General features: G+C 41.1%; 2 protein-coding genes across 5 annotated transcripts in view; one reads left to right on the forward strand and one right to left on the reverse strand.

Annotated features, from left to right (window-relative positions):
* Positions 1–25,056, forward strand: part of LOC138762132 (kalirin-like) — an 873,682-nt gene that overhangs the window by 49,219 nt on the left and 799,407 nt on the right. The window lies entirely within an intron of this gene.
* The window catches only part of LOC138762140 (ropporin-1-like), a 94,176-nt gene that overhangs the window by 9,239 nt on the left and 59,881 nt on the right, over positions 1–25,056 (reverse strand). For both annotated transcript variants that reach the window (XM_069935602.1, XM_069935603.1), the window contains exon 4: positions 19,190–19,351. In XM_069935602.1, coding sequence (XP_069791703.1) covers positions 19,190–19,351 — 162 coding nt within the window. The remainder of the gene's footprint in view (positions 1–19,189; positions 19,352–25,056) is intronic.

Genomic DNA, 25,056 nt, shown 5'->3' on the forward strand with positions numbered 1-25,056 from the left:
TCTACTGAGTAGGGAGATGGCGCAGGCAATGGGTGTATTACATATAGGCCTGAATGTGAACTCAGTGCAATCTTATATTGATCTGAAGGAGGAATTCTGGTCAGTTTTTGAAGGATTTGGAAAACTAAGGAACCGGCAGATCAAATTGAAAATAGATCCAAGAGGTCAGGCTAGTAGCACAACCCATGAGAAGGACACCGTTTGACCTAAGGGAGAAAGTATAAGCAAAAATATATGAACTTATTCAATAAGACATAATTGAACCAGTGGAGGAACCAACACCTTGGGTCAGTCCAGTAGTTGTAGTTCCAAAACCCAATGGGTAGATCAGACTATGTATGGATATTAGGAGAGGAAATGAAGCAGTAGTGAGGGAAAGGCATCCTATTCCTACAGGAACTATCGACAAGCGAAGTTGGATTTGAAATGGGGTTTCCACCAGCTAGAACTAGAGCCAGAGTCAAGAAAAATCACTACATTTGTCACACATTGTGGATTGTTTAGATATAAGAGGTTACTATTTGGTGTAAATGCTGCTCCAGAGATCTATCAATATGAAATCCACAAAATCATCCAAGGAGTTCCAGGCACAGCTAACAACTCAGATGATATCATTGTCCATGGTGCCACATGTGAGGAACATGATGAAAGACTTAGACAGATATTAGTCCGGTTAAGAGATGCTGGATTGACAGTGAATGCAGACAAATGTTTGCTGGATGTATCCGACATGGTCTTCATAGGTCACAAGCTGACTAATAAAGGTATCAATCCAACTGAAGATGAAATCAAGGCAGTTGCAGAAGTTCGACAACCAAGGAATGCAACAAAAGTGAGGAGCTTTCTGGGCTGAGTGAAATTTTGTGCCAGGTTCATACTAAATCTAGCAATTATTGCAGAATCACCAAGGAGGCTAACAAGTAAAAATGCTCACTTTGTGTTTGGACCCAACCAAAGGAAGGCTTTTCAGAAATTAAAAAGAAGCCTGATGAGTACACATATATTGGGATATTTTGATCCAAAGGCTCAGATATGAGTTATAGCTGATGCTAGCCCAGTGGGACTAGGAGCAGTCCTAGTTCAGAAGCAAGGAGAACATTGGAGGGTGATTGCATATGCGAGTAAGTCACTTACTGATGTTGAAAGATTTTATTCATAGACAGAGAAGGATGCCCTAGGTCTCGTATGGGCCTGCGAACATTTCCATGCTTATCTACATGGCATAGAGTTCCAGCTCTTAACTGATCACTGACCACTGAAAGCAATTTATTCTTTGAGATCAAAGCCATGTGCTAGAATTGAAAGATGGATCCTGAGATTACAACAATACCGCTACAGGGTGATTTACATAAAAGGAAAAAACAATATTGTTGATTCATTATCAAGGTTGCTGAAAGAAGATGGGGTAAAGCACTCAACACTTGAGATGGAAGCTGAATCGTTCGTGAGATTCATTGCGTTGAATGCTACACCACGAGCAGTACAAACCAGGGAGATCGAGAGGGAATCATGTATGGACTCAGAACTGATGAACATTAGGGATCAGATCAACAGTGGTGATTGGAACAGCTGTCAAAATAAAACATATATGGCCATCAGATATGAAATGTGTACAATTCAAAGATGTGTACTCAGGGGAAATAGATTTGTTATTCCACAGAAATTGAGAGGGAGGATGGTAGCACTAGCTCACGAGGGACATTTAGGATTTGTTGGGACAAAACCTCCGCATAAAAGTTTGGTGGCCAGGAATGGAAAAAGATGTGGAAAAATATGTGAGATCATGTCATGGGTGTCAGGTGACAAGCAGACCTAGCCCACCTGAACCGATAGGAAGCACGCTGCTACCAGCAGGACCATGAAGGATATTGTTGTAGACTTCTTGGGCCCATTTCCAACTGGAGAGTTGATTATGGTGGTTGTTGATTATTACAGCAGATATTATGAGTATATCATAATGAAATCAACAACAGCAGAAGATATTATAGCAGCACTGAGGGATATCTATGCCAGACATGGCTTACCAGTGACTTTGCATTCAGACAATGGACCTCAATTCATATCAGAGATATTCCAAGAATTCATGAGAACTATTGATGTGAACCACCACAAAGTTACACCAAAGTGGCCACAGGCCAATGGAGAAGTTGGATGTTAGAATCAGTCACTAGAGAAGAGAATGAGAATCGCTCAAGCAGAAAGAAAGGATTGGAAAGAAGCTTTTTTTAACCTATGTAGCAGCATACAGAGCGATACCACATAGTACCACAGGAAAGAGTCCAGCAGAACACTTATTTGGAAGAAAGATCAGAACCAAAATACCACTAGTTAATGACATAATGAATGACCAGGAAGTGGAAAACCATGATGCTGAAAGAAAAGGGCAACAAAACTATTCGTGGACACTAAAAGGAATGCCAGACCTTCAGATGTAATCCCAGGGGATGAGGTACTGGTGAGGAAAGAAAGTCAGAATAAAATGGACCCACCATTTATTCCTCAACCATATATTGTAGTGTCCAGAGAAGGAAATCAGATGACGGTCCAGTCTCCAGAAGGTGTTACTTATGACAGAAACACATCACATGTGAAAAAGTATTATCGTCGCAATGCTCCAGTGATGTCGATGCCAGATGAAACTGTGTAAGAGCAGAATGGAGACGACCAGCTTGGTGAACCTGGAATGCACCAGCTGGAACGAGAAATTACTGGAAACCAGCATCAAGGCAATAGACAAACTGAGCAGGATATCGCGGTCAGCAGTCCAGAAGCAGGCCCCCGCACTGCAGCTCCAGCAGTATACAAGGTAGATTTCAAGACTTTGTGATGCATTAGTGTAGAGAACATTGTATTTTATGTTTTGTAAATGATTCAGGAAAATATGTGATTTGGAAATTGAATTTGATATTGGTATTGAAAATAATCAGTATTGAAAGTTGACTGTTTTAAAAGTAGTTTTAATATTATTTATTTGATGATCCTTTTATTTGATAAGGGAGGGATGTAGTGTAGTAGTGATCAATGATAATTTGGTTATCGACTATAATGCCTTGCAGGATAACATAGATTGGTTATCGATTGTAATGGCTGGCATGTTGCACAGAATCACGAGGGAGCCATGTTGCATAGAATCACGAGTGGGGTAAGAGACAGTAATGGTGGAATAAAGACTGAATATATTTGAACTCCACCTCAGAGTTTTAACTTTATTTGAACACAGGATTCGACAGTTGGAGTCGTGTTGACCTCCTGCTCCATTGCCTTGGAGCAAATATCAATCAAATTCAGACCCTTGTATCTATCCTGAGAGTTCTCATCATTGATTCTCACTGGAGTTTAAATCCTTCATGATGCCAATTACAAACAAGAACATCGAGCTGCATGATGTGCTCAGTAAACAAGAGACAACCCACCCATATGCACTCAAATCATAGTTAGTGACTTTTGCAGCCTTACCTCAAGGAGATATTGCCCAATTATCACCAGCACGTAGCCTGTTGTGCCAGAGGTCCAAGCACTCTTGATCAGTGCTACATTAATACAAGGAAAGCCAATTGTTCTTTCCTGAGACCGCATTTTGGCAAATCTGATCACCTGGCAGTCCTTCTTCTGCCTCCATACAGACAGAGTATAAAAAGAGAGGCTCCAGAGATCAGAACAGCCAGAAGGTGGTTGCAGGAGGCTGAAGAAAATTACAGGATGACCTCAAGTCAGTGGATTGGGTAGTGTTCAAGAACTCAGCTGAGGATCTGAATGATTACACTTGAGCCGTTATGGACTTTGTAAAAGCAGCTGTAGACAAGTAGTTCCCCACCAAATCGTGACTCGGTACTATTTACAAATTTGCTGATGATATCACAGTGGTGAATTGTATAAAAGGCATACAGGAAGGAAACTGAAAACTAGGCTGAATGGTGTACTAACAATAACCTATCAATCAATATCACCAAAACAAAAGAGCTGATTGTGGACCTCAGGAAGGGAAAAACAGAGGTGTCTGATCCATTGATCATTGTGGGATCAGAGATGGAGAGGGTGAGCAAATTTAAATTCCTGAGAGTTGCTATCTCAGTGGACCTATCTTGGACCCAACCTACTAATGTTATCAAGAATAAAAACATCTTTGCCTCTACTTGTTCAAGAATTTTCAGAGGGTCAGAATGACATCAGAAACTTGGCAAACTTCTACAGGTGTGCAGTGAAAAGTGTGCTGACTGGCTGTATCATGGGCTGGTAATGGGATACCAATGCCTCTGTGCGGAAAGAGGTACAGGTGCTTATTGCTTTATTCATAATTCTGAAAACCTCCGAAAACCAAACATTTTTTTACTGCATGTATATTTTCAGGTGCTGAACATAGTTTGAGCTAGCTTAAGTTTGACGTTTTACTTAAAAATACAAGGATTGTCCTCCAGAATTTCAGCAACCCTCTGAAAGGGTATTTGACAGAGAGAGAGACTTGGGCGAGCGGGGAGAGAGTGGTAGCATAGCTCGGGTGGGTGAGCGGGGAGAGACTAGTCTATGTTTATCTCACTTCATTTACCAACCCCCATCCAATGCCGCTGCGACTCCCATTGAAATCACTTAAAAGTATCGCCTTTTTAATATTATTCCATTATCCAAAAATTCCGCAATCGAATAAAGGGTCTCGTCCCAAGGATTTCAGATAAAAAAATTAAGCACTTGTTTCAGTGCCACAAGACCCATATTACTAGATTGAGGAACAGTTGCTGCCCCTCAACCATCAGCCTCTTAAACAACTGATTCATTCAGAGACTTATTTAAAAACTCTTATTTGCAAATTATTTATTACTAAATATTTATTTGTCTCTGTATTTGCAGTTTGTTTATATTTCTCTCTTTTGTATATGCATCTTTTTCTTGAGTACAAAGTACTGGCCCACAGGAAAGAGAATTTCATGATTGTATATGATGTGATATATATATACTCTGACAATAAATATGAATTTGAATTATGCATTCCTGAATAATTGGCTGCCTCTGCCCTGGACCATACTGGTGCTTTGACAGTTTTTTGCTAGGATGTTTTATCCCAGTTTTTCAGAAAAGCCTAGAATAACAGAGGACTATTCCCAGTCCAAGTGCCCAAGAAATTTCAGATCCAGTCTATTTGTTCATATTATACACTAAATCTGCAATTCTGGGAGCCATACGAGTGAATCTTTGCTGCACTCTGTGGCAAGTACATCTTTTGTTTGGTAAGAAGAAAAACACTGCACACAATACTCAAGGTGTGGTCTAAGTGCAATAGGACTCCTTAATCCTGTATTCAAATCCTCTCATAATTATGATTATAATTAATGCTAATGTACCTTTTTGACCCTTTTGCTCGCCCTACTTGCTTGTTGTACCAACATGCTTGCACCTACATCCTTCAGCAACATGTATTAACTTCCCTACAACTAGAGGGCATAGATTTAAGGTGGAAGGACTTTTCAACATCAGCATCCATGGCGGATGCTTCTATGGACTCATGTGCATGAGCATTGCTTAATTCTTGGGTGGCTAGCTTCGGCTTACAGGCGCACATCACTTCTGACAGAAGATCTCAATTTACATTTTCATTATGGACAGCCTTATCTCAGCTGCTCGGGTCTAGGTTTCATACAAGTGCCTATCACCCACAGTCCAATGGGATGGTTGAATGATTGCATCGTCACCTTAAATTAGCCTTAATGGCCAGTTTGGACTGTCCCAACTGGGCAGACAAATTACCATGAATGTTGCTTGGAATTAGGACAACTCCAAGACAATCTTCACGCTTCGTCTGCATCTTTGGTGATCCCAGCGTAATTTGTTCCACACAGATCCAGTAAAGATGAAGATCCCAAAGAGTTCCTGAGCAGACTAAGGGATACCATAGGCAAATTATCCCTGTACCACTATCATCACATGGAAAACATGTTTCTTTTGTACCACACGAACTGAAGGACTGTGAATATGTGTTCGTATGTAGAAGAACACTTGGACAACTCTTGCAAGTGCCAAACAAGGGACCATAGAGGGTGATAAGATGAAAGAGATCAACCTGCATCTTGGATATTGCCAGGCAGCCTCTGTCATTCACAACTGACGGTCTCAAAACTGCCTTTATTCAACAGCCAGCAGTCTGATGCAGGGGTTAACCTCCCATAAAAACTACCAGTGATAGTGCCATTTCTGAGGGGGTGGGGGCCTTGTTGCACCATTATAGATAGACTACAACTCCCAGAAGTCTAGTGAACTGGCACAGGACATCATAATGTCATGACGTAGCAAGTGTGTTTCAGTGTTTTAAAAAAATATGCACATGACTTGAATAAATTAGTTCTGATTTACCTGCAATTATGTGTCATTATTTCACGTTCATCAGCCAGCACTGCATTTTCAGTGGTTAAAATCTCATGAAATTATCTTTTGTTTACCGTAAGGCAAAGATTCACCATTAGCATTGACTGGCATCCCTTACAATCAGAGAAAGAGAAGCAAAAGAGAGTCCCCCCAGAATCACCCAATGTCTGTAGATTCACCTCCAGCTACACAGAGCCTGGATCCAAGCCTCCAACATGGTGAGGAAGCCTTCAGTGCCCAAGGCCTTTTGGGAGCCCTCCATGCCCTCAGTGTCCTCTCAAATCCTGTTTGCAAAATACCATTGGCTTCTTTAATAGGCCTGAGTTGTACAACCCTGTGGGGAGTGCTGTGTCTCCTCTCTCTGCTCTCCCTGGGTCCACATCAGTGGCAATGCTACTGTTACAACAACTCTGGCTGCACTGCTATTTTAGCTTACTTAAAGGTTATCTGCATCCATTTGGCTGAACAACAATATTCACAAATCAGCAAACTTGGAAATAAACAGGTGAAATATGAAAATTAAAAAGGAACAGGTGCATATTTTGAACATCAGATGACACCAACAAAATAAGGGGAAGTAGGCAATGTTAAATTTGAAAATGTAAACATTCAAATTATGTTTATATTAACTTGTATTTTGTAGTTGTTTATGTAACAGATAATAATAAATATAAATAAATACTTTTCCATAAACTAGCTTTTCGAAGGATTCCATGCAGTTACAATAGATGATCATGGGAACTCCTGCAAAATGGCAAATAGCTGAATTTTAACTTGTTCATGGTCCATGATCAGAAAACCTAGAAATTTCAGTGATGTATGAAGCCTTTGCATTAGGATGTTGTTTCCAAGTTTTCTGACTATCTCAGCTCAACAATGTGATGGCAACATGTAGTAATTTCGACTGATTCTTGGAGACAAAAGAAACATTACATTTAATGGATTCTGTAATTTTAAACAAAGAGTGCACAGAAACAAAACCTTCTCTTTCTGTTAAGAAACTCATTACGAGATGTCATGCCTTTCAGCAACTTATTTTTACTTCTTTGTGGATGAAAGAAGCCTATCTGGAGATGGTTTGACCAGATGTTGACTCAGAGAGTGATCTTACTTTCTGGATTTGATGGCAAAAATAATTTATTGACTTTGTTGGAGCAGATTTTAAAAAAAATCATATTCATTTGAATCCTGATTACCCTATAACCAAGAGGCTCTCACTTTGACTCAAGCCAGTTCAGCATGTTACACCTCACACCAATTCACATGTTTCCAATTCTCTCTCTATTTGCTGTACTTGCTAACAATCCCAATTGTCTATGATTAACATTAATTGCATTTAATTTTTATGCAATGCCTTAACTCTTTCATAGTTTCCCTCATCAGATGCTCTCCACCCACTCAACAGTGGCTTTACTTCATTAAGAGGACTTGCAAAATAAGGGAACAATGTTGTAGGATAAAATTACATAGTGCAGAACCTGTAAAGTTGATGTTTAATATTTGAGTTACATTGATTGAGAGTCATCAATGGAAAAAAGGAGATAGCTTGTGTCAACATACAGCTGAGTCATTGGAGTGATATGTGCAGCCATGCTAACTAGTCACAGATTGATCTAGAATCACATTGACTGTTCAGTTAGTCCTTGACTTAATTAAAGAAATATGTCAATTCTTTTGTGATTTTTCCTTATTTTCACTGGGAAGTTTTGGAAGCCTGGGAAACCAAAGGACACATTTATTTTTAAAGTCTTTGCTATAAAATAATGGAGATGTTATATATTTAATATATATTTAAGTAAACATACAAAATACACTCTATAAAAATATATTAATTCTCTCTTCACTGATGTTGCCTGATCAGCTATATTCTGCATCTTAGTAATATGTTTTAAAAAATAATTAATGATTTAAATATGAAGAATCCTGAATGAAGTTTAGATATGATAAAAATAGAATAAATGAACTTGCAAACCTATTTTTTAGAATAATTATAGAACCATAGAAAACTCCAGCACAGAAACAGACCTTCTAGTCTGCGCCAAACTATATTTCTGCCTAGTTCCACCCCATTGGACCATATTCCTCCATACCCTTCTCAACCATGTACCTGTCCAAATTTTTCTTAAATGTCAAAATTGAGCCTTCAGCCAATGCAGTTGGCAGCTCATTCCATACTCCTACCACTCTCTGCCTTAAGAAATTCCCTCTAATGTTCCCTTTAAAATTTACCTCTTTCAGCCAATCCACGTTCTCTAGTTTTTTTTAAATCTTGCATATCCTTAGTAGTCTTGCATTTACTCTTTCTGTAACTATCATAATTTTGTATATCCTCTCATTCTTCTGCGCTCCTAACCTGTTTAACCTTTTCTTGGAACTTAATTCGTCAAGCCCTGGCAACATCCTAGTAAATCTCCTCTGCACTCTTTCAATCTTATTGATATCCTTCATGGAGTTAGATGACCAAAACTGCATATAATACTCCAGATTTAACCTCACCAATGTCCTATACAACTTCACCATAACATCTCAACTCTTTTTTTCAATACTTTAATTTATGAAGGACTGTGTGCCAAAAGCTCTCTTTACGACCCTATCTACCTGTATCCATATTCCAAGATCCCTCTATTCTACCACACTCCTCAGTGCCATACCAGTGTATGTCCTACCTTGCTTTGTCCTTCCAAAGTGTAATACCTCAAACTTTTCTGCATTAAATTCTATGTCATTTTGCAGCATATTTTTCCAGGTGTTCCTGATCCCTCTACAAACTCTGAAAGCCTTCCTTGCTGTCCACTATACCTCCAATCTTTGTGTCATGTGTAAATTTGCTGATCCAATTTACCACATTATCATTTCATTGATTTAAGTGACAAACAACAGAGGACCTAGCACTGATCCTTGAAGCATACCTCTACTCACAGGCCTCCAGTTAGAGAGGCAATCATCCACTACCATTCTCTGGTTTCACCTGTAAAGCCAAAGCCAAATCCAATTTACTACCTCATCATGAACACCAAGCAATGGAACCTTTCTCACTAACAGCCCATACATGGCCTTATCAGAGGCCTTTACTAAACTTCATGTAGAAAACATCCTTGTAAATCACCTTTCTTTCTTTAACTTTCCTAGTATTATCCTCAAAAAAAAACTGGTTGAACATTACCTACCATGCATAAAGCCATGTTGATTATCCCTAATCAATCTCTGACTATTCAACTACTTTCATATCATATCTTTAAACATCTCCCAATAACTTATCCACTATTTATGTCAAGCTCATTGGCCTAAATTATTTTTGGTGACTTTTTTAAAGAATGGAAAAATATGAGCTATCCTCCAATTGTCCCATGGCTTACCTGTGGCTAAGCACATGTTAAATATATCTGCCAGAGTCTCAACAATTTCTTCTCTAGCCTCCTAGGTTCAAGAGAATATCTTGTCAGGACCTGGGGATTTATTCTCCCTTATCTGCATTAAGACAACAAGCACCTCCTCTTTAATCTGTATGTTTCATGACCTCATTGCTTGTTTGTCTATTTTCTGGGCCAGCTTCATGAGTAAATACAGATGCCAAAAAACCATCTAAAATCTTTCCCATCTCTTTTGGCTCCATACATAGCCGACCATTCTGATCATCAAGAGGACCAATTTTTCCCCTTACTATCCTTTTGCTCTTAAAGGTAGAAACCCTTAAGATTTTCCTTCACCTTATCTGCCAATGAAATTTCAAGTCTTCTTTTAGGCCTCTTGATTTCTTTCTTGTTTTTTTCTTGCATTTTTTATTCTCCTCAAGAACCTCATTTATTCTGTGTTGCCTATACCTGCTCTACACCTTCTTGACCAAATCAATAATATCTCTCGAAAATCAAGGTTTTCTATGTCTGTTAACTTTGCCCTTAATCCTGACAGGAACATAAAAACTCTAGAATTTCACCTGTGAAATTCTAAGAACATCTTTGCCAGAAAATAATCTGTTGTAGCATGCGTGCTACAGTAAGTGTGGAAGGAAGACACACACAAGGAGTCAAAGTTGAAGACTGATTTATTGGATTGGCAGCTCTGCTTATATGGGCCCCTGGAGCTGACGTCAGGGTCCTGCATCATCAGAGTGCCGGCCTCGGGTTGGCCAGCATTCCCGTCAGTTCCCCGTCTTCTTGCCGTGTGGATGTCACCTGGGACGACGTTTGGTATCATCCCCCCCCACCCCACAGGTCCATACAATTGCCGCATTTGTCAGTCATTCCGTGTCTCTGTGTGCAGGCCACTACACGGACCCAATTCACACTTTCTTGATCCTCAAAGTTAGCCTTTCTTAACTGAGAATTTCAACTCAAGGACCAGATCAATGCCTATCCATAATTATCACAATTTATTGTCATGAACATGTTATGAAATTTGTTTTATTCCAGCAGCATTATAGGTGCCAATATGGCTATAAATAATATTTTAAAATAAGTAAATTAGTGCAAAAAGAGGAGAAGGTGAGGAAGTGTCTGTGGTTCATTGTCCATACAGAGATCGGATGTTCAAAGTGTAGAAGCTGTTTTTGTGCAACATGGTTTTTGACTTCAGGCTTCTGTACCTCCTTCCTGATGGTAGCAGTGTGAGCAGGGCATGGCCAGGCTGGTGATGGTCCTTGAGGATAGAGGCTACTTTCTTAAGACACTGCCTCTGGAAGATGTCCTCTATGGAGAGAGAACTGATGCCAGTGATGGCAGCTGGTCAAGTTCAAAACTCTCTTTAGTCTTTTTCCTGACCTGTGCATTGGCCCCTTAATACCAGACAGGTTTACAACTAGTGGAATGCTCTCAATGGTACCTGTAGATATCTGTAAGAGTCTAGAGACATATCAAGTATCCTCAAACTCCTCACAAAGTATAGCTTCTGGCAAGCCTTCTTCATGGAGGCCCAGGACAGATATAACCATATAACCACTTACAGCACAGAACAGGCCAGTTCGGCCCTACTAGTCCATGCCGTAACAAATCCTCACCCTCCTAGTCCCACTGACCAGCACCCAGTCCATACCCCTCCAGTCCTCTCCTATCCATGTAACTATCCAGTCTTTCCTTAAATGTAATCAATGATCCCGCCTCGACCACGTCTGTCGGAAGCTCATTCCACATCCCTACCACCCTTTGCATAAAGAAATTTCCCCTCATGTTCCCCTTATAATTTTCCCCCTTCAATCTTAAACCATGGCCTCTAGTTTGAATCTCCCCCACTCTTAATTGAAAAAGCCTATGCATGTTTACTCTGTCTGTCCCTTTTAAAATCTTAAACACCTCTATCAAGTCCCCTCTCAATCTTCTACACTTCAGAGAAAAAAGCCCCAGTCTGCACAATCTTTCCCTGTAACTTAAACCTTGAAATCCTGTCAACATTCTCGTGAACCTTCTCTGCACTCTCTCTATTTTGTTTATATCTTTCCTATAATTTGGTGACCAAAACTGTACACAGTACTCCAAATTTGGCCTCACCAATGCCTTGTACAATTTCATCATAACCTCCCTACTCTTGAATTCAATACTCCGATTTATGAAGGCCAACATTCCAAATGCCTTCTTCACCACACCATCTACCTGAGTATCAGCCTTGAGGGTACTATTTACCACAACTCCTAAATCCCTTTGTTGCTCTGCACATCTTAATAGCCTACCATTTAATGCATATGACCTATTTAGATTTGCCTTTCCAAAATGTAACACCTCACACTTATCTGTATTAAATTCCATCAGCCATTTCTCAGCCCACACCTACAGCCTTCCTAAATCACCTTTTAATCTACGGTAATCTTCCTCACTGTCCACAACACCACCAATCTTTGTATCATCCGCAAACTTGCTTATCCAATTCTCCACCCCTACTTCCAGATTGTTAATATATATAACAAACAATAGTGGACCGAGGACCGATCCCTGAGGAACTCCACTAGTCACCGCCCTCCAATTGGACAAACAATTTTCTACCACTACTCTCTGACACCTCCCATCCAACCATTGCTGAATCCATTTCACTACCTCCTCATTTATACCTAATGCCTCCACCTTTTTTCCTAACCTCCTGTGGGGAACTTTGTCAAAAGCTTTACTAAAGTCTAAATAGACAACATCCACAGCTTTCCCTTCATCAACCTTTTTTGTAACCCCCTCGAAAAACTCAATCAGGTTTGTCAAGCATGATCTACCCCTGACAAAACCATGCTGATTACTCCCTATCAATCCCTGTACCTCCAAATATTTGTAAATACCATCCCTCAGAACACTTTCCATCAACTTGCCCACCACAGACGTCAGACTCACGGGCCTATAATTCCCAGGTTTACATTTAGACCCTTTCTTAAACAGCGGAACCACATGCGCCACCCTCCAATCCTTTGGCACTACCCCCATGGCCAGTGACATCCTAAATATCTCTGTTAATGGCCCCACTATCTGTCCACTAGCCTCCCTGAGTGTCCTTGGGAATATTTTGTCTGGTCCCGGAAATTTATCCACCTTTATCTTTTTCAACACAGCCATCACTACCTCCTCGGTTATCCTTATATGCTTCATTACCTCCCCACTATTTTTCTTTACCTCAACTGGTTCAATATTTTTTTCCCTAGTGAATACCGAGGCAAAGAAATCATTCAAAATTTCCTCTGACTTCTCACTCAGCCTACCCTCACTATCTACAAGGGGTCCAATTTTATCCCTCACTAATCTTTTACTTTTAATGTACTTATAGAAACCCTTTGGATTGATTTTTACTCTGTCTGCCAAAGCTTCTTCGTGCCTTTTTTTGGCCTTTCTAATTTCTTTCTTAAGATTCCTTCTACACTACAGTTGTAGTCCTCCTTCAAACTGTTCTTTATACCTCTTGTAGACCTCCCTTTTTCTCCTAACCAAATTTCCAATATTCCTCAAAAACCAAGCCTCCCTATGACTTCCAGCCTTTCCTTTGATCCTCACTGGGACATAACTACTCTGTACCCTCAAAATTTCTTTTTTGAATATCCTCCATTTTTCATTTACACCCTTACCTGAAAATATCCTGTCCCACTCACATCAGAGATGTTGATACCCAGGAATTTTAAGTTCTTAAACCCTTCCACTACTGACTCCTCGATAAGGCCCAGTTCATTTTCTCCTGATTAACCCCTCCTGAAGACCATAATCAGCTGCTTAGTTTTGCTAATGCTGAGTGCAAGGTTGTTGTGACACCGCTCATCTTGCTGATCTTACTCACTCCTGTACACTTATTGCCATCTGTGATTCTGACAACCGTGGTGCCATTGGAAAATATATGGATGGAATTTGAATTGTGCCTAGCCACACAGTTATGAGTGTAGAGCAGTGGGCTAAGCACACATTTTGAGGTGTGTTATAGACCTTGACTATTTTGTTTTTTGACAGGACTGAACTTACTGCAGGGGATTTGACAGCTGTAGTAGTGCTAAGCTACCACTAGGGGACTTTGACAGCTGTCATAGGACTGAACTTGCTGCCACTAGGAAATTTTGACGGCTGTCAAAGCACAGGAACTACGTGCTAGAAGTCCGTGGGCTCGCAGGAGAGTGAGCCTGTAGCTATTAATCTGCCCACCAATGGGGAGTGCTGTAGGCAGCACTGGGCAGTTTAAAAAACCCAGAGTGCTAGTTCTGGAGAGATTTGTTGGTGGAGTGTGTGAGACTAACCAGTGCTTCTCCTGTCGCCTTTCAATGAAGAGGACTTGTGTGCCAGAAGGGCACTACTGAACCCTAAGGAGGGCTTTGGAGGATCACCAGACCACTCAAGTTAAGTGTACAAGAAGAAGGACTTGTGTGCCATAGGGGCACTTGTGAACCCTAAGGAAGGATTGGAGGGTCACCAGACCTTTAAGATAAGGTGTGGAAAGAAGAGGACTCACCTGCGAGAAGGACACATGAACCCTAAAGTAGTCTTTGGAGGCATAAACCTCACATAGACACCAGGAGGTCATTGTGGAAATTCCTGGATAAAGGAAGTGAAGGGTAGTGGTAGCCCCATTCAAACCCTAAGGCAGTTGCGACAGAATATAGATACGTTTTGGGGAAATAAATTGGGGTAGGTTTGTTAGTGTAAGTCACATACAAACACTTTGAAACAGATCTTATTTAAAATACTCGAGCTCTGCTAATGCTAGACATGTCGGGGCCTCAGAGTCTTTGCAAAAGCTTTGGAGAGTGCCCAAGAGACTTCACTAATGGATCGTTGTTTACAAAAAGACAAGAGATGAAAGATCTTGTCGGAGCCACAGACAGTCTAGAGGGGAACTTGCTGTTCTAAGAGGGTCATGTGGTTTTGCAAGCAGAGAGAGTCAAACAGGCTTTCTGTGTGTGTGTGTGTGTGTGTGTGTGTGTGTGTGTGTGTGTGTGTGTGTGTGAGAGAGAGAGACAGACAGACAGACAGAGATCAGTTCTACAGTATTACAGACAGTTACAGCAGCTGGGACATGAACAGGACAAGCTGGCAAGCTGTGGAAAACCCCATTTGGAAGACAGATTGTGAGTGCTTAGTTCAGCCTGGTCAAAGCCTTTGTGGTTCATGCAAGAGGAGAGGACTGGCTGTCTAATGATTCACTCGGAATAAGAGAAACAAGAAGCAACTTTGTGGTGACCTGAAAGAAAGAGGTTATCATCTGGAGAACCCTGAGGGGCAAGTTTCTTCGGCAAGACACTGAAATGGCTGGGTGTCCAGCATACAACAAATCTCTCTCTGAAAACTGACAAGAACCTTCCTGAGCGGTAAACACTTACATTTCAATTACCAAAGCCTGGTGAACTTTATAAATGTTACATTCTGAGCACAGTATAAGAATTGCCTGCAACCAATGAACTTGGAAGATTGAGAAGTGAGATTGGACTGTGAACCAAAGAACTTTTCTGAACTTACACACACATTACATAGACGTGCACTTAGAACTAGAAGGGGGTTAAGTTAGGTTAGTTAAGTCGATAGTAACAAGTTAAAGTGTGATTTTGTTTTCATGTTTAAAGATAATTAAAAGCAACTTTTGTTTAAGTAACCATTTGTCTTGGTGAATATCTATTGTTGCTGGGTTTTGGGCTCTTCTGGGCTCATAGAACAGTCTTGTGTTCCCCTGAAAGATTGGGAGTTTTTGGTTTTGTGATTTATTTTTGGGAATTTTGGGAATTTTTGGGGCATTTCAGCCTGGACTATAATGGTCTGGATTTTCTTCCCACATACACTGTATAATAGTTTGTTGTTGATATAGAGTTGCCACTAAGGCTGGTGTTCAGGTGATAAGTTTACTGAGTTAATTCTATTATTGTTAGTTTGGTTAATTAATTTTGTGTTAAACTTAACTCATTCGTTTGTGTGCCTCTTGATTGTTGCTGGGAAGTGTCACAGGTGTACCTGAGTTGATAGTCATCAAGGAGGAGACGTTTCCAATTTGGACTGACTGTGGTCTTCTGATGAAGAAGTCAAGGATTCATTTGCAGTAGGGTGCAGAGGCTCAGGTTCACTTTTTTGAAAGATGTTCTGACACTGGCGTTCGAGATGGATATCATAAGGTATTCAGCTTCTTCAGGAATTACATTTGTACCAATTAGTTTTCCTTTCAAAGTGAGCACAAAATGTGTTGAGTTCATCGGGTAGTGAATCATCCCGATATTTATGTTGTTGAGCTTCGCATTGTAGGATCCAATGGCCTACAATCCCTGCCGTAGCTGGCAAGTATCTGCTTCCCTCGGAATTACCTCTTTGCTGCTGAGATGACCTTCATTAGGTATTACCTGGACTTCCTATAAAGATTTGAATTACCAGTCATAAACACCATCAACCGTGCCATCAGCAGGATGCAAATCTTTTGATTCATTTGTTTGGGGTATTTGTGGAATGTATGCATGGGCATGCACTCATCCATGCAGGTCTTGATGAAGTTGATTATAGCCGTGGAATATACATTCAAGTTTAAGGATTAGTCCTTTAATATGATCCAGTCCACCAATTCAAAGCTATCCTGCAGGTGCTCCTCCACCTCCCTCGACCATATTTTCATAGTCTTCACCACTTGAACTGTAGACCTCAGTCTCTGCTTATACACCAGGAGCAGAAATACAAATAGAAGATCACAATTGCTGAAGTGCGGTCACTTGGGTCCAGGGATCATAATGCCATTAGTTTGCACAATTTGAACAGCTGGGGCATGAACCATTTAAAGACAGCAGCTGAATTGAACAGCTGCGCACGATCCTATTAAAGAGAGTGGACGATTTGAACAGCTGACTCATGGGTCATTTAAACTCTGTGGGCAATTTCAACAACCAACGCACAAGTTATTTAAAAAAGACTCAACCACGCAAATACCAAGGGAAGCTGCGGAACTGCAGGTTAAACTAAGATGCCAGATCCTGAGGCCTCTGCTCCCTAACGTCCTCGTGCCCAACATATAATCTCTGGAAATAAAGTGGATAAATTCAGAGCCATTACAGTAGCAGAGCGACATCAGAGATTGCTGTGTGATGTACTTCACTGAGACATGGCTGAACAAGGGCATTCTTCATGGTGGTGTAGCAGTGGTGAAATATGTTGCCTCATCTGGTTTTGCAGGTTACGTATTGGTGATAGTTCATTAGAGACTTCTTCAAATTTTCCTGGTTGAAGTCCTCTACAATGTTTGGGAAGGCATCATGGTGTGCTGTCTCACAGCTGATCACAGTACTAGCTTGATGTTAGCCTGGAGCGAAATGAACACAGCAACCAGGTTGATGGCAGAGAACTCCCTCATCAAATAGAATGAATGACACTTCATCGCCAGATTTTCCAGGTCAGGGGAACAGGACTGGGACATAACCTTCACATTTATGTACCATGATGAATTGATAATAACATAAATGCTGCCTCCTCTGGATTTCCTGATGCTGGTGTCCAGTCTACACTGTGGAAGATGAAGTCCTCAGGGTATAGTGCTAGTCCAGAATGTCCTCATTCAGCTATGTCTCATCACACAGCAATCTGTGACGTCCCTCTGCTGCTGTCATTTTAGATAAACCTGCCATTCCACTCTGCCTCTGTGGTTGAGTCTTCTTTAAATGACTCGTGAATCAGCTGTTGAAATCAATCGCAGTCTTTAAATGGCCTGTGAGCTGGCTGTTCAAATTGCCTGCAGTCTTTAAATGGCCCGTGTGCTAGTTATTCAAACCATGTGCAATCTGCCAGAATTTGGCATTACTGACAATCGCAACAAGATCTACCCAATGACCATAGTATAGCGTAACTTCCTGGTAAGTTGGTTTCTGCAGCTGTGGGTTCAAGTTGTAATTGTTCTATATGGGAATATATACCATCTTTTTAATTATTTTGAAACTAATGGCATTAGGATTGCTGGACCCTAAGTGTTCCCCTACACACACTTCCGTCACGTTCCCTGCCTTGTTCCCTAATAGGAGATCCAGTATTGCAATCCCTTTAGTTGGACCCTCTATATCTTGATACAGAAAACTTTCCTGAACACATTTAACAAAGTCTAACCCATCTAGCCTTTTACAGTATGAGAGTCCCAGTCAATCTGTGGAATGTTAAAATCACCTCCTATCACAACTTCATGTTTCCTGCAGCCGTCTGCTATCTCTGCAGATTTGCTCCCCCAATTCTCGCTGACTATTGGGTGGTCTATAATACAATTCCATGAATGTGGCCTACCTTTCCCATTCTGCCCATATAACCTCAGTTGACGAGCGCTCTTATCTGTCCTGACTGAGCAATGCTGTGACATTTTCCCTGACTACCAATACCACCCTTCCCCTTTTCTTTTTTTGAATATTTTATTTATGTTTTTCCAAACTTGAACTCAGTTATCAACATTATCATTGTCAATGTTAACATAATCAGCATTGACTACAATTTACAATTATCCATTTTATACAATTTCTGCAGAGTTCAAGCTCTTTTTATTTCCCTTTCTCCCCAACCCCCATATTTAACACTAAATGTTTAACTAACCACAATTACACAGGACACTAAGGACATTCACAACAAAGGCGTGAAACATATAATTGGGATTTTGTGGGTTTATAACAACTCAGCTGTCAGAGCCCAGGCTGCTTTCTTGACTTTGCCTGGTTGGGATGAGATGGTCCCCCTCCCCCTTTCAACTTGCTCCTCTATCATTTCTGGAACACTGGAACCCTGGAACATTGTTGCCCCTCCTCCAACCAAGTTTCACTAATAGCCACAATGCCATAATTCCACATGACAGACCATATTCCTTCCATATTCCTTGTACTGAAATAGATGCACATCAGAACGTTATTCCCACCATGCACAGCCTTTTGATTCTGTCTTTTTCCACCCTAACTCCACCATCTGCTCTGTCACTCTGGTTCCTATCCCTCTCCAAATCTAGTTGATGTTTTATCCTTTGTCTTTTCTGTCAGATATCTCTCCAGTGTGTTGTATCTTTTAAAATTTTACATTTTTCATTGAAACCATTGAATTATACAAATTTATTTTTATTCTTTGCGTACAAATTTATTTACATTAAACATTTTCTCATCAGGAATTACTACCCTTTGAGCCCAATTCCAAGGCAACACCATTCAATTTCCATGAATAAAATTCCATTGTTGACATTATTGTTTCATTTCAGAAAGTGATTATGAGCAATTTGACAATTTGAAGGTTAAAGGATTGCAGAGAGTATGCAAAGGGTAGATTAGCAATAAATTGATGCAGCTACTTATTGAAAAGTTTACAGTACAGTTTATTACTATATTGATTGTTAGTTTAATGCATCATAGAAAAGAGATGCCAAAGACCTGGGATTAATCATAGTTTTGTTATAAATGATAAAATAGCAGAAGTATACTTACAGGATCAAGTGTGCTGCAACACAACGCAAAAAATTTCATCCATTCAATCTCCACACCAAAAGCACCCACAGTCATTATGCGTCTTAGAGTATCTGCTGGCAGGCCAAGATCATTCCATTTTTGTTCAACTTCTTTTGCTTGTATTATTAATCTTCCATTCACCTGAGAGAGAAAAAATATGAGTATTGCTGATTTACAACAGACTAATATTAGTTTTGTGAAATAAAAGTTTTACAGTTTGAATAACAAATGAATTCAATTATTGGGAAACAAAATAATATATATTTTATGGCCACTGACAACACATAGCTTTCCATCCAACAAAATTGTTTTAGGAAATGCATTTACTATTTTAATATATCCAAATACACCAGCACTAATTCAAATGAAATGAATGATTAAATAGTCAGTTGGAAGGTTCACAATTATCCAGCAACATTGAAATTAGCTTGCCACATTATTTCAGTTGACAGGATTTCAAATGAAGGCTCAGTACTTCATTCCAAGAAAGACAGAAGCCTCCCTAGTTGCACAAATCTTAGGACTCCACTTGAAGGATTCAAACAGTTTTTATAGCATATACAATATATTGCCAGTGCCATTTCTCCATGTTTGAAAAATCAAATCAAAGATAATCACTGGCACCTCTACAAAGGGAAATCTTGTCGCAATGTAAAATTTCCGTAGGTCTAGCAAAAGTAGGACTGCCTTTCTCGGTTTCACTAAACTCATACTGCCTTCGGATGCCCTGTTCTTCATCCTTGAGTCTTTCTACATTAATAACAAATCATGTGCAATCTGCTGGAATAACATTAATAACGACTGCAGCTTCCCAACAAAATGAAGATATCCCAGAACCTCTAAATGATTCAGACTCATAACGACTGCAGTGAAGAAGCTTTGCTAATATTGAATTTGATCAAATGTGTGTCTCACCTGAATGCTTTTGTGTTCATTTTGAAAAAACTAGTAGCTGAGATAAATTAGATTATTTTTTAATTATTTCATTCTTGGATGTTACTAACAATGCTGATGTTTATTTTGCACCCTGAATTAACCCTGAAGTGAGGTCAACTACGATGGTGTGGCTGTTCGCAAATAGGCTAGATTGAATAAGAATGGCAAATTTCCTTCCCTGGAGATGTTAGTAAACTAGATGAGTTTTAAACTAGCCTTTTTAATTAAATTCTCTAGCAGGGTCGCTATGGTTATAGCTCAAGGTTGAAAGAAGACTCACACACCAAGGGAGTGTAAATGACGCTGGCTTTATTGGGCTGCAGTTCTGCCTTTTATAGGCAGCCAGCTGTGTCACCACCGGGGCAAGACTGGTTGCTGATTGGCTATCCCAAATGCGTGGGCCCAGATAAGACCCCCTGTGATCCCGCTGGCGGTGATTGGTTGATTCGACCACTATTCCAGCAGCCTATGGGAGTGGCATCTCATCACATGTGCTGTCTGCCCAATCGCTGTGTTTGATGGCTCTTTGCTGTGACGACCGCTACATGACCCCCCCACCCTCACTCCGAACTGGCGATCAGGACACTGTCTTTTGGCGGCCAACCTCTACACCGTGGGGTCAGGTGAGTAACTGCCTGGTTAACGTCCAAGTGGGTAGGTTTCAGCCAGTCAAATGTGAAGGTCTCCTCCCTGCCACCAATGTCCAACATGCAGGTGGAGCCATTGTGCCTGACAACATAGTATGGCCCTTCATAAGTTTGTTGAAGAGGTGGCTGGTGGGCCTTGCGTTGGACAAAAATGTAGTGATAATCTGCAAATTCTTTATGAGAAAGGTGCTGGCTTGCCCATGAGCTCTGGGGTTAACTGGGGCCAACATTCTAACTGTAATCCTGATAGCAGGGTGAGCCAAATTGTGGACCAAATCAAAAACTCGCCTCCTCCATGTGACCGGAATGATTGGGTGCAGTTTACCAGTTGAGGTGTCGCAGAGCAGTGTGCGGTTACCTGGGGTAATATGGATGTGCTCTAGTTGCAGACCAGTAAGTGCTGTCTGGTACGCCGGTATGTCAGGGTCTGCCTGCTGCACTTCCTTCAGGGCTGCTTAGTCCATACCTGGGGAGGGGTTGTGCACTGTTAGGATACCTGGATGGGATAGGGCACCGGCTCCCACATTGGAGTTGCCAGCAATATGTTCAATGTCTGTTGAAAATTTAGATATGTAGGACAGGTGCCACTGCTGGCTGGCTGACCATGGATCTGACACCTTGCTAAAAGCAAAGGTAAGTGGTTTGTGGTCTGTGCAAATTTTGAACTCCTTCCTGCCCTTCATGAAGAACCAGAAATGCTGAATTGCCAGGAATCACACTAACAGCTCCCTATCAAAGGCACTGAGATGTTTACTGAAAAAGGCCAACGGCTGCCACTGTCTGTTAACCAGTTGCTCAAGTACACTCCCAATCGCTGTGCTGGAGGTGTCTACCATGATGGTGGTCAGGGCATCTGTTCTTGAATGCACAAAGAGGGTGGCTTTGGCTAGGGTAGCTTTGGTTGCTTGGAAAGCCTCAGTCGCCTCCTGTGTCCATTGAATGTCTTTACTGGTTCCTGCCATGAGGGGAAATAGCGGACTCATGATGCAGACTGCTGCAGGTATGAAGCTATGATAAAAATTGATCATACCTGTGTAACGTGACGGAATGCATTCAGGGACAAGTAAGGAGTACAAACGTGCTTTTAATAGCTTACAATCAATGGCTAGTAGATGTAATAGTTCTCAGGTGAATCTGAAGAAAAGCGGGAAAACCAGGGTTTATAATGGGGTAGGTGAGGATGGAGCCAGGGAAGGAGCCAGCCATCTGAACAATACATAGACAGTGAATTCCAGTTTACTGCAACGTGCAAACTCCCTTCATGGTTGTTGGTTTGGGAAAGGAACAATAGCATCCACTTTGGTGGGTAACAACCTGGCCCCATGTTGGTCAATGCAATGGGTCAGGAAATCAATTGTCTCTTGGCCGAACTGTCACTTGGCCAGATTGATGGTTAAATCAAACTAACTTAGTCTGGAGAACAATAGCCTTAAGTGAGCAGTGTGCTCTGTGCGGATGTGGCTGGCTATTAAAATGTTATAGAGGTAGACAAAGGCGAAGTGCAGATTCTGGCCCACTACGTACATCAACCTTTGGAAGTCTGAGCTGCATTTCTTTTTAGCCTAATGGCATGCGGAGGAATTCAAACAATCCAAAGGAGGTCATGATGGAAGTTTTGGAAATGTCATCGGGGTGGACTGGGATTTGATGATAACCTCTGATGAGGTCTACCTTAGAGAATATCTGTGCCCCTTGCAGATTAGTGGTGAAGTTCTGGATATGGGGTACGGCATACCTGTCAGGTGTGGTGGCCTCATTTTGGTGGCGGTAGTCTCTGTATGGTCTTCAAACTCCCACTGCCTTAGGTACCATATGGAGGGAGGAGACCCATGGGATATCGGAGCGCTGCACAATGCCGAGTTCCTCCATCTTTCAAAATTCTTCTCTAGTCAGGTTGAGTTTTTCTGGGGGGGAACAACATGCCCTGGTGTGGATGGGAGGGCCCTCCATAATAATTTGTTGTTTCACCTCGTGCTTGGGTTCTGCTGAGTTGAAATGAGGTGTAGTGATGGAGGGGAATTCAGCTAAGACTCAAGTGAATTCGTAGTCGGCAGTATTCACCAAGTGCAGATGGGGGTTAGTAAGTTCGGTGCCCTTGAGTGAGAGTGTCTGAAATGTCCAGGCATGTACCAGCCGATGCCCCTTAATGTCCACCACTAGTGAGTTGGGTTGCAGGAAATTGGCACCCAATAACGATTGCTGTATGGCCACCGCCATAAACTTCCAAGTAAATTATCTGTCTCCAAAGCAGAGAGGAATTGTACGGGTGCCAAATGTCTGAATGATGGAGCCATTTGCTGTTCAAAGCTTTCAGCCCACCCTGCTGCTGCAAGCCTCTAGGCTGAATGAGGGCAGGACATTGTACTGTGCCCCGTTGTCAACCAAGAAATATCAGCCCGACAGGGAGTCTGGAGGAGGTTATGCAGTTGCCTGCTCATCACAGCCATCAACAATGGCCGGCTTTGGTGTTTCCCTAGGGCGCGCAGGGGGAGCGGGATCGATGGGCCTCAATACCCCACCGTTGATGATAGGAAGAGTACTGCTCACCAGTGGGGTGCGTCGATCAGGTGATTGGTTGGTCAGTCGACAGGCTTCCTGGCCGGGCATTGCTGATGAGCATATGGTTATGCTATTGACTTTCAATAATGCTGTCTGTTATTGCATTGATGGGAATAACATTTGATTGAAATATAAGAGTAAAAATCATCATTAAACCCTTTGAGTATGCTCTGCCGTTCAACATTTTCTTGGGTGTTGGTCTCTTTCAATTTTATATGCTTCAAGTTCATTATCATCTGATTGTACATATACAGACCAACAAAAAACTGTCTCTCCAGACCATGGTCCATGCACATAAACATACAATACACAGTACATAATAATCACATTAATAAAATAAATGTATATAAATATTTTGGATGATTTTCACAGTTACAGGATGCTTGTTCATCAGTCTCATAGCCTCTGGTAGGAAGCTATTCTCCAGCCTGGAAGTCCTTATTTTGATACTCCTGTACCTTCTTCTTGATGATAATAGGTTGAAAATACTGTGTGATGGATGGAAATGGTCGTCTAGGATTCCTTGAGCCGTATTTAGACAATGCTCCCAGACACCAGTAATCCTCTCAGCTGTTTTAATGATACTCTGTACAATGTTATAACATATAGATATGTTTTTGGGAGATAAATTGGGGCAGGGTTTTAGTTTAAGTCACATATAAACACTTTAAAACAGATCTTATTTAAAATACTGGAGCTCTGCTAATGCTAGACATGTCGGCCCCAGAACATTTGCAGAAGCTTCGGAGAGTGCCCAAAAAACTGCACTAATGGATAGTTGTTTAGAAAATTGCAACAAGGAGCCGCATTCTGTCTGGAGCGGAACTTGATGTTCTAAATGGGTCATGAGGTTTTGCAAGCAGAGAGAGTCAAACAGGCTTTCTCTCTGAGAGAGAGAGAGAGAGAGAGACAGGCAGACAGACAGAGATAATTTCTACAGTGTTACAGTCAGCAGCAGCAACTGGGACTGGAGCAGGACAAGCTGGCAAGCTTGTGGAAAACGCCATTTTGTAAGATGGGTTGTGAGTGCTTAGTTCAGGCTGGTCAAAGCCCTTATGGTTCATTCAAGAAGAGAGGACTTGAAATAAGAGAAACAAAAAGGCACTCGGTGATGACCTGAAAGAAAGAAGTTATAATCTGGAGAACCCGGAGGGGGCAGGTTTTGTCAGCAAGACACTAAAGTGGCTGATTAAAAAGGAATCAGTTGTGGATGTCCTGGAACAACACATCTCTCAGAAAACTGACAAGAACCTTCCTGAATGGTAATCGTTTATCTTTCAAGCACCAAAACCTGGTGAACTTTATAAATGTTAAATTCTGGGCATAGTATAAGAATTTCCTGCAATCAGTGAACTTGGAGGAATGAGAAGTGAGATTGGACTGTGAATCAGCGAACTTTTCTGAACTTACACACACATTACATACACATGCGCTTAGAATTAGAAGAGGGTTAAGTTAGGTTAGTTAAGTCAATAGTGATAAGTAAAAGTATGATTCTGTTTTCATGTTTAAAGATAATTAAAAGCAACTTTTGTTTAAGTAACCATTTGTCTTGGTGAATATCTATTGTTGGTGGGTTTTGGGATCCTCTGGGCTTGTAACAATAGACTTCCTGTCTGATACCTCTGTGGTAGAATTGCACAGGTTCACTATGCCATGAGAAAAGACATTTCATCTTATCTCAGTCCCAATTGTCTTGCTGCA

The sequence above is a fragment of the Narcine bancroftii genome, chromosome 4 (genome assembly GCF_036971445.1).
Source record: "Narcine bancroftii isolate sNarBan1 chromosome 4, sNarBan1.hap1, whole genome shotgun sequence".
Taxonomy (NCBI): domain Eukaryota; kingdom Metazoa; phylum Chordata; class Chondrichthyes; order Torpediniformes; family Narcinidae; genus Narcine; species Narcine bancroftii.